At 40.1% G+C, this 10593-nt stretch overlaps 1 protein-coding gene across 4 annotated transcripts in view; it reads left to right on the top strand.

Annotated features, from left to right (window-relative positions):
* Window positions 1-5286, top strand: part of KIT (KIT proto-oncogene, receptor tyrosine kinase) — an 83071-nt gene extending 77785 nt beyond the window's left edge. For all 4 annotated transcript variants that reach the window (XM_017878648.1, XM_017878646.1, XM_017878647.1 and 1 more), the window contains exons 18-21: window positions 1081-1192; window positions 1304-1403; window positions 1746-1851; window positions 3005-5286. In XM_017878648.1, the coding sequence (XP_017734137.1) occupies window positions 1081-1192; window positions 1304-1403; window positions 1746-1851; window positions 3005-3133 (447 nt within the window). In that variant the 3' untranslated portion in view covers window positions 3134-5286. The remainder of the gene's footprint in view (window positions 1-1080; window positions 1193-1303; window positions 1404-1745; window positions 1852-3004) is intronic.
* The last annotated feature ends 5307 nt before the right edge of the window (window positions 5287-10593 follow it).

Below are 10593 nucleotides of genomic sequence, written 5' to 3'. Positions count from 1 at the left end.
TGAAGGATTGATTTAGCTTTTATGGCAGATTAAGATTGGGAATCCAGAATGCATCTAAGAGGAATAGTTACAGAAAGTTCAGCTCAACTTTAATGGAGAGAGTTCTCCAAAGAGTCATGATCACAAGCCTCTACTGTTTATTGGGTACTTGCCTTTATTCTAGGCAGTTTTTCAGATAGCACTGAGTCAGGTGGTGCTAAGCATTTTTACCCACATTGTCTTATTTAATGGGACAATTCATAAAATTCATAGAGGACAATTCATAAAACTAAAAGTGTTCATTTTGTTTTACAGAAGATTAGGAGGTTTAATTACAAATATTTTAGTGACTTCCCCAGTGTATTAGAGTTTTGGGTTTTGACAGAAAACCCAAAATAAAAGAAGTCTAAGGATAGCAGGCCAGGATTGGTATAAAGATTCCATGGAGTACCTGGGCCAAGTCTTTCCTTTCCATGCATAGCCATTCCTGGGTGTAACCCCCATGTGCATGGTCCAAGATGAGCACCAGGTAGATAGCCAGCCATCACATCCAGAAGGCAGGAGGCCCTTGCGCTACAGAAGAGAGGGCAGAGGGCACATGCCAGCTGTATTGTAAGGAGGTTTTCCTGAAGCTGCCATACAGCACTTACAACTTGGTGGCCAAAACCGAGTCACCTGACTACAGCTAGCTAGCAGCAAAGGAGGCTGGGAAATGTAGTCCTAATTGTGAGAGGCCATGTTTCTGTTTTTAAGGAAGGAGAGGGACATATTCAGTGGAAACTAACAAATCTCTGCATTACCTAAGGCCCATGATAGAGCCAGAGCTAAAATGTCTGGCTGTCTCTGACGTTTGTGCTCTTAATCTCCATGCCGTACTGACATAGTGTTCACATCTTAAAATGGGGATAATGAACTTGTGAGCCATGTATTTCAGAGGTGATTGGGATCATCTGAGATTATATAGGTAAAAGGTTTTTGTGAGATGGTACTTAAGTTATCACCCCACATTTCAGCAACAGCAGCATCTGTAAGAATATCTTCTGTTCAGTTTTGTTGAGCTTCTGAATTAGCGTTGTTGACTCTGTTGTGCTTCCATTACAGGCTCGACTACCTGTGAAGTGGATGGCACCTGAAAGCATTTTCAATTGTGTATACACGTTTGAAAGTGACGTCTGGTCCTATGGGATTTTTCTTTGGGAGCTATTCTCTTTAGGTAAAATGATCCTTGCCAAAGACACCCTCATTAGACTCAGAGCATCTTCTTGAGGTTTCATTAGTGTCCTGCTTCCTTGTGATTAACACTGCTTTGCAAACTGTGTCTCAGGAAGCAGCCCTTATCCTGGAATGCCAGTCGATTCTAAGTTCTACAAGATGATCAAGGAAGGCTTCCGGATGCTCAGCCCTGAACATGCACCTGCTGAAATGTAAGGGTCGAAAAATTTTTCCTTTAGATCACATTTTCCTTTTATTTTCTTTTAAAGACAGAAACCGTTGAGGGTTTTCATAACACAGTTTGAAACGTCACTTGGTTTCTTTATGACACGTTGGGTCAAATGTCATTTCTGTAGTTTATTTTCATAATCTCTTGTCACCAAAAATAAAGTTTCAGCAGCATTTCATACATGCAGTGTTTTATGTTATCCATATGTCAGTCCATATGTCCAGTTGCATAGCCCTGGAATTATTACTGAAGTTGCTGGATGCCATACATTTGAAAACAGACTGAGGGTGTTGAGGAGGGATAGTAAATGGCCCTTGTCTTGCAGGTATGACATAATGAAGACTTGCTGGGATGCGGATCCCCTAAAAAGACCAACATTCAAGCAAATTGTTCAGCTAATTGAGAAGCAGATTTCAGAGAGCACCAACCATGTGAGTATACTCTGGCCAGACAAAGAATCCCCCTTCTCCCAGTTCCAGATGTGTCTTCCTCCTCAGGTTTTCAAGGTGAGGACTAACCTCCCAACCCCTTCTCTCCTCATCTTAGGTTGCAAATTGGGCTTCAGGTAGGGGAAGTAAAGCAATGGAAACCAGTTCTTTCTGCCCAGCCCTCCTGTTCTGAGCCAAAGAAGGATGTGAGATTGAGGGGGAAGGGTGGAGAGTTTTGTACTCAGTGGAAGTAGAAGTTTCCGTAAGGATTTACCATGTTTCCTCCCCTATCTCAAATGCTGGTCATGGGGTCAGTATTTTCTCCCTCTCACATGTCAGGGCCATTCATCCTTTGGAGGGTTGGGGTGATGTGAATAGAATAAACGCATAGAAAAGACAGCTTGTTACTACAGTAAAATAAGCTTTCTGATCAAACAAGCATAGCCAGAAAATGGCAGATAGCTGTCATGCCCACAAGCCATATAGAATGAAGAGCTGTTTGAAGTTGGGAGATCCCTCCCAGTGATTTGGGAAGTGGGGGGGAATGAAAACTCAAATCCATTATTTCCTCGCTTGCTTTTAAGGAAGAATTAGTGATACTTTGACTCTGATTTTTTTAAGCTGCTTTCTTTACTGGGCTGTGTGCTTGGAGCTATCTTTTCTTTCCTAATAGCACACCACTGATAATTTTGGGGTTAAAGCTTGTTCTTCTGGGTGTCAAAGCATGTTTCAACTTAAACAGCATTTTCTACCCAGTTACTTTGATTCTTGACAGGAGACCCCTGGAAGGGCCATGGGTTTCTCAGCAAATTACATTGGTGGTTGGGTTGTAGTTGGCTTTAGAGATTTACAAGCCTTTTTAGATAAGTTCGATAGTGCTTGCTCCCTGGTGTCCCCCATTAGAAGAGCTAAGCTTGTGCATGTTTTGTCCCTACTTCTTGTATGAAGTTATTTCCTTTGGAAAAATGAAGGGGAAAACAAAGCTTATATTTGTTTTGTCAGTATGACTTGGGTTTTGGCCATAAAGTTCTTGTAAACCACTTCTCTCTTAAGAGTTTCCATCAGTTAGTGGTGATCTTGACACTGTAAGTATGCCTTTTGTTTCTGTGTTCATTGTAGGGACCTGGTGTATTGACTATGCGCTTGTTTTCCCCAGATTTACTCCAACTTAGCAAACTGCAGCCCCAACCGACAGAAGCCTGTGGTGGACCATTCAGTGCGGATCAATTCTGTCGGCAGCACCGCTTCCTCCTCCCAACCTCTGCTTGTGCACGACGACGTCTGAGCAGAATGAGTGTTTGGGTCACCCCTCCAGGAATGATCTCCTCTTCTTTCGGCTTCCATGATGGTTATTTTGTTTTCTTTTGACTTGCATCCAACTCCAGGATAGTGGGCACCCCACTGCAATCCTGTCTTTCTGAGCACACTTTAGTGGTTGATGATTTTTGTCATCAGCCACCATCTTATTGCAAAGGTTCGAACTGTATATATTCCCAACAGCAAAGTAGCTCCTACCATGAACAGAAAATATTCTGATTTGGAAAAAGAGAGGGAGGTATGGGGCTGGGGGCCAGAGTCCTTTCCAAGGCTCCTCCAGTTCTGCCCAAAAATATGGTTGATAGTTTACCTGAATAAATGGTAGTAATCACGTTTGGCCTTCAGAACCATCCATAGTACTATGATGATGCAACAAGATTAGAAGCTGAAAATCGAAGTCCTTTATGTGGAAAACAGAACATCATTAGAACAAAGGACAGAGTATGAACACCTGGGCTTAAGAAATCTGGTATTTCATGCTGGGAATGAGACATAGGCCATGAAAAAAAATGATCCCCAAGTGTGAACAAAAGATGCTCTTCTGTGGACCACTGCATGAGCTTTTATACTACTGACCTGGTTTTTAAATAGAGTTTGCTATTAGAGCGTTGAATTGGAGAGAAGGCCTCCCTAGCCAGAACTTGTATATACGCATCTATAAATTGTCCGTGTTCATACATTTGAGAGGAAAACACCATAAGGTTTTGTTTCTGTATACAACCCTGGCATTATGTCCATTGTGTATAGAAGTAGATTAAGAGCCATATAAGTTGGAAGGAAACAGTTTATACCATTTTTTAAGGAAACAGTGTAACCACAAAGCACAGTCTAAAAATCTCCTCTTTTAGCTGATGAACTTATTCTATAGATTCTGCAGAACAAGTCTATCAGCTTCAGAATGGCATTGTACTCAATGGATTTGATGCTGTTTGACAAAGTTACTGATTCACTGCATGGCTCCCACAGAAGTGAGAAAACACTGCCGTCTTAGTTTCGATTCTTACGTAGCAGGAAATAAAGTTTAGGTTCAGCCTCCTTCACAGGCATGTCCTGGACGCCGGGCCAGTATCTATATATGTATGTGTACGTTTGTATGCGTGTAGACAAATATTTGGAGGGTTATTTTTGCCCTGAGTCCAAGAGGGTCTTTTTGTACCCAAAAAGTAACTTAGCTTTCGTTATTAGTACTGCTCTTGTTTCTTTTCACATAGCTATCTAGAGTAGCTTACCAGAAGCTTCCATAGTGGTGCGGAGGAAGTGGAAGGCATCAGTCCCTATGTATTTGCAGTCCACCTGCACTCAATGCACTCTGTTATTTAGACTTATCTTACTGTACCTGTTCCTTAGACCTTCCATAATGCTACTGTCTCACTGAAACATTTAAATTTTATCCTTTAGAATGCAGCCTGGACATTATTACTGTAGTTTACCTCTTTAAAAAAACAAAACAAAAAACTCCTTCCTCACTGCCCAATATAAAAGGCAAATGTGTACATGGCAGAATTTGTGTGTTGTCTTGAAAGATTCAGGTATGCTGCCTTTATGGTTTCCCCCTTCTATGTTTCTTAGACTACATTTAGAGAACTGTGGCCGTTATCTGGAAGTAATCATTTGCACTGGAGTTCTATGCTCTCGCACCTTTCCAAAGTTAACAGATTTTGGGGTTGTGTTGTCACCCAAGAGATTGTTGTTTGCCATACTTTGTCTGAAAAATTCCTTTGTGTTTCTATTGACTTCAATTATAGTAAGAAAAGTGGTTGTTAGTTATAGATGTCTAGGTACTTCAGGGGCACTTCATTGAGAGTTTTGTCTTGAATATTCTTGAAAGTTTATATTTTTATAATTTTTTCTTACATCAGATGTTTCTTTGCAGTGGCTTAATGTTTGAAATTATTTTGTGGCTTTTTTTGTAAATATTGAAATGTAGCAATAATGTCTTTTGAATATTCCGAAGCCCATGAGTCCTTGAAAATATTTTTTATATATACAGTAACTTTATGTGTAAATACATAAGCAGCGTAAGTTTAAAGGATGTTGGTGTTTCACGTGTTTTATTCCTGTATGTTGTCCAATTGTTGACAGTTCTGAAGAATTCTAATAAAATGTACATATATAAATCAAGTGGAATCATTTGATTGTTGAGATTCGTGAGATTAAACTTTAAAGCATTAAAGTGCATTCATCCTGACAACGTTTTGTACTCAGTTTTCATAAAATATGTGCAAGACTATCAGATCATACTAGGATTTACATACTTAGAGATTGAACAGATATTAAGAATTTTCATAGTGTGATATTTTCTCATTTTAGTCTTACAACCTGAGGTCTCTATTTAAATTGAAAATAGATACAGTGAACATTCTAAAATTTTACACATAGCTATGATTATTATTAGATTGATTCATGTGAATTTTGGTATTCATGTGAATTTGCTGCCATTTTGGCAGCAAAATAATGGTCAAATAATAGCAATTTCATGTGGCTTAATTTAATATGACTGGCATGTTTCCTCCCAGAAGAGACTGTCTAAAAACATGAACAGTAAAATAACAGACCAAGTTAACATGAGGAATCCCAAGAAAGTGGCTTGTATTCTTGTTGGCTTGGGTTTTGAAGACAGGTTATTTCAAAATGAGATATTCATGCTCCACCTGAAGTCCTTATTCTTACTTGCTTCTGGAACAGAGTTAGGTTCCACTTCTACTTGGAGGGAGGTGCTTAGTATGTATGAACTGGGTGCCGTCATGTGGGTGAAACATTCTGCATGCCCAAGTGGTACTGTCCAGACCACTGGAACCCAAACAGAGGCTGAGAGTTCTTCAGCTTAAAACAAAGGAAGCACCCTGAATCACATAATCCTATTAAGAATGAATTAGGCACCCACACACTCTCAGTCATGACTGCCTTTATTGATGTGACATCTACACCTGCAGAAATGTCTCCTGAAAGGAAAGGGAAGGGGTGAAAAGTGACCTGTAATGAAAAGGAATCCTTTTAAAATCAAGAGGGAATTGTGTGGCAAGGAATGCGTCAATAATCAGTGAAAAACACCCACATTTCAGTCAGGCGATTCCCATTATTTTATTACAGACAGGAATGAATGCTAATTGACCACAAAACAAAGAAGTCTTTTCTTTCCAAATGTTTTTGCTGTCATTTAGCCTTTGTCATGTGTGAGAAATTTGCGTTAGAAGCAGTTGACAGGCCCCTGTGTTAGGAGTCTAGCTAATTTTCCTCACCAGCCTAGCTTTTCAAAGGAAAGTAATACCAGGTCTTGGTGCCCAGGCTCAAACTTGGTTCAAATCTCAGTGCCACCCCTGTCTCTACCACTTACTGTTGTGTGACATTAGGCAGATTAGCTCTTGAAATCTCAGTTCGTGGGAGTAGTGTCTACCTTGATGTATTAATGTGAAGCTGTCGAGACCAGCTCGTTCGTATGCCTAATAAGTTTTGCCATGGCCAATTCACCTTATTAAGCAGGGAGGGCGGTGCTTCTGTACTGACACAACTCATATAAAATTATACAGTCAAAAACTTGCTTCTAATTTTCTTTCTCTTGGGTGCAAACAGTATTGTACAAGTGTGCTGCAAAACTTGACATTGCCATAAAGATTTCTGGGTGGTGGTGGTTTTTTTTTTGTTTGTTTTGTTTTGTTTTTTTAATCCCAGTGTTTGGCCAGGAATTCAAAACTCTCTATTCTTGCTCCAGCCTTCCTTCCTACTTCTCTCCCATTATCGAAGGCCCATGAGTATGCCCCATGCTCTTCTCTGCTTCCATTCTCAGACTGCATACTGTCCCTTCTCTCCAGCAAGACAGACCAGCAAAATCATCTCAATGGGAAGTTGAGATGAACTCCCACAGCACTCTTTACTTTTTATGGCTCTTACAATTGATTTTCCAATTATTTTGGCTCTTGTCTTGTCCCCACCCCCACTATATCCAGACTTAAAATCAGTTAACATAAAATTCCCATTATGTGCCAGGGTTATTGCATTTACTTGTTTAAATATGGAATTGTCCAGACACTCAGGGGTTAAATTGCCCAAGAGGTTACAAGAGTTATGTTTTGCCCAAGTTCACTGAGCAGTACATGAAGCCAGACTTAGAATCCAGATCTGTACCTCAGTGATGGCAAATACCTGGTCTTCCCACGCTGGTGTCTCCAACCACCCTGGCCATGCAGACATCACTCATCTGCCATCACACCCTCCAACTGAGCCCAGGTGCCTTAGAAGTCACAGTCTTCTCCAACAAGCTGATATGAATCAATTGGTGTTAGCCTGCAGAGAGACTTACCTGTCCCCTTTAAATGATGACCAAGTTTTCATCTTCCTGAGGGACAGCTATTCTTCATCTCAGACACTCCCAAAGCTGCTAGCACAGTACTTCAAGAGTGGTTCTTTTTGAACAAATAATTAAACATCCCATCAGTGTTTGGAGTGAGAGAGAGCCATTTGGGAGGAAATGGGCCCAAGAAAGAGGGGAAATAGAAGAAGACAGAAGGTAGTGAAGTTAGCTCAATTTCACATGAGGGGGTGGCACTCTGGGGAGAAGGGAAAGGGGAACTAGAAACATTCCTTTGGACAGCCTTACTGAGGCCTATACAGAGGCTTTGTGGGAACGAGGAGAATAGAAGAAAAGGAAGGCGTTGGTAGATGGGGAAGGGTGGAGAGGAAGGGAAAGTGGCAGGAGTGTTCTTCCTTATTCAGAAGTAGGGACAGGAGCTGAAGCTGACAAGCAGTTTCTGGGCTTGAGGTGCAGAAGCTGAAGACAGGAAGACCATGTCACCCCACACTTGGTCTTGGAGAAGGTCAGCAGCACTGGCGTCTGCATGAGAAAACGCCCCATGGGAGAGGTCTCAGGATGAGCAAGGCTTCAGGAAGCACCAGCTGGGCAGCCTTTGAGTGAACCTTTATGAAGAAAAGTGTATTGGTTTGCTAGGGCTGCCATAATAAAGCAGTTGAAACTGGCTGGCTTCCATATGGAAATTGATTGTCCCACAGTCCTGGAGGCTAGAAGTCTGAGATCAGGATGTTGGCAGGGTCAGTTCTTTCTGAGCACTGTGAGAATCTGCCCCATGCCTCTCCCAGCTTCTGGTGGTTTGTTGGCAGTCTTTGGCATTCTTTGTACATCTCTGTCTTCAACTTCAACTTCACATGGTGCTCTCCCTGTGTGTGTGTCTGTGTCCAAGTTCCCCCTTTTGGTGAAGACACTAGTCATATTGGATTAGGAATTCAACCTATTCCAGTACAACTTCATCTTAACTAATTACATCTCCCAAGACCTTATTTCCAGTAAGGCCATATTCTCGAGTACTAGGAGTTATGGATATGACTTCAACATAGGAATTTGGAAGAGACACAATTCAATCCAGAACAAAAAAATCTCAAAACCCTCTTGATTGCAGGTGACCTGGTCCTCCCTAGAGTACTGAAATGGGCTCTCTAAAAACTCTTGAATGATCTCCAAAGTTCCAATTTCAGAGCCCTCTCTTCAATCATTGCATTACCTAGAGCAGTGTTTAGAACAGAGTCTGGTCTGTAGCAACCACTCAATTGTCAAATAGATGAAGCTTTATGCATTGAAAGACTCCTCCTTGTAACTTGCCTTCTTGCCTGCATTCGCTGCTCCTCCTCTTTGTCTTCCTCCAGCACCCCTTTAAAAGTGGCAGTTCCAGCGTTTGGTCCTTTCTTATTTCAGCTGATACGTTCTCCAATCTCTGGTCAATCTCATCTAATCCCTGAGATGTGGCTGTCATCTACCAAGCTACAATTTCCAACTCTGTCTCTGGCTCTGACATCTCTCCGTTTGTATAGACTAGAATTGCCAGATAAAATAGAGGACATCCAGTTAAATTTGAATTTCAACATTTAATATAAGTATGTACCCTTAAGTATTTAGAACATATGGATGCTAAAAAATTATTGTGCACTTGAAGTTCAAAGTGAAATTGATGGATCAGTATTTTGTTTACTAAATCTGATAACCTTGTCTAGATTGTGAGACTCTTGAAATTAAAGACAGCACTTAATTAATTATTGGATATTCTAAGTCCAGCACATGAAAGAAATGCAGTTTCAAAGACACTAAAATATGGAAGAGGAACTCTATTTTATTGAAGATCTGCAAGTGGCAAACTCTTTACTTTTTGATGTCTAAATTGTCATTTCACCTTCATTCTTAAAAAAATATTTGCACTAGATATAGAACTCAAGGATGGCAGTTATATTTTTCAGCACATTCGTTTCCACCCTCTTCGAGTTTCCATTTTTTGCTATTGAGAAGTCTGTTCAGATTGTCATTCTCCTGAAGATATTATTTTTTTGTTTTCATTATTGCCTCTAACATTTTCTCTTTGTCTTTGGTCTTTACAGTTTCACTATGATATGTCTAAGCTTGAATTTCTCTTTACTTATCTTATTTGAAATTATTTGGACTTCTTGAATCTATAGATTGGTGTCTTTAATCAATACTGGAAAAATCTCAGTCCTTTTAAAATTGTTCAATCTTTAAAAAATCTTTCTTCTCCATCTTGTTTCTCTTCTCCTTCTGGTACTCCAATTCAATGCATCTTAAAGTCTCGCTGTATCCTCCATGCCTCTTAATCTGGCTTTCGTATTTTCCTTCTTTTTGTCTTTCTATGCTACACACAAGGTAATAACTGTTCTTCCTGTTATCCGAATTCCCCTTCAGCTCCTGTCCATGGAGAACAATTTTAGTATCTTTACTGAGGTATAATGAACATACCATAGACTCCACTGGCCATTGTAAGTATAAAATTCAAGGATTTTATTAAATTACAGAATTGTGCAACTATTCCCACAATCCAGCTTTAGAACATTGCTGTTATCCCCAAAATTTCCCTTATGCCTGTTTGCAGTGAAAAGGTATTCAAATAATTTTAATGGATTAATTTTCAGTTACTTTTGCCCTGTGAGATGATACCACATATTTGACTTTCTCTTATATTACTCACTCATTGAGTCATTTATTGTCTCTGGGCTCTTTCTAGATGTTTTAGTCATATAAATAACAGTGATAATCAACAAGTTGCCTTGGTTGGAGAATTATCAGTGGTGATAATACTGATGATAATGAGAGCTACCATTTTTATAATGCCTATTATGTCCCTGGATCTTTATTGGGTGTGTTATATGCATTACTTTATTTGAGCCTCACAGCAATCCTGGAAGGTAGGTATTATTTGTCTCCATTTAAAGGTGAGAAAACTTGGCCTCTGAGAGACTTGCTATCTTGCCCTAAACTTCACGGTTATGGGCAATGGAATTGAGAGGTAAGCTCTAGTTTGACCCGAGTCATCGGATTTTAAGCAGCAACTTCACCAAGATGAGCAAGTCCTTTTTTGTCTTTTTCTCAGTGTTGGATGATCTTTTAGCCATTTCATTTCACTTTTAAAAATACAAGAG

The sequence above is a fragment of the Rhinopithecus bieti genome, unplaced genomic scaffold (genome assembly GCF_001698545.2).
Source record: "Rhinopithecus bieti isolate Rb0 unplaced genomic scaffold, ASM169854v2 scaffold_11842, whole genome shotgun sequence".
Classification (NCBI taxonomy): Eukaryota; Metazoa; Chordata; class Mammalia; order Primates; family Cercopithecidae; genus Rhinopithecus; species Rhinopithecus bieti.
Note: the sequence above shows the minus strand (reverse complement) of the source record. Positions and strands in the feature narration are given on the sequence as shown.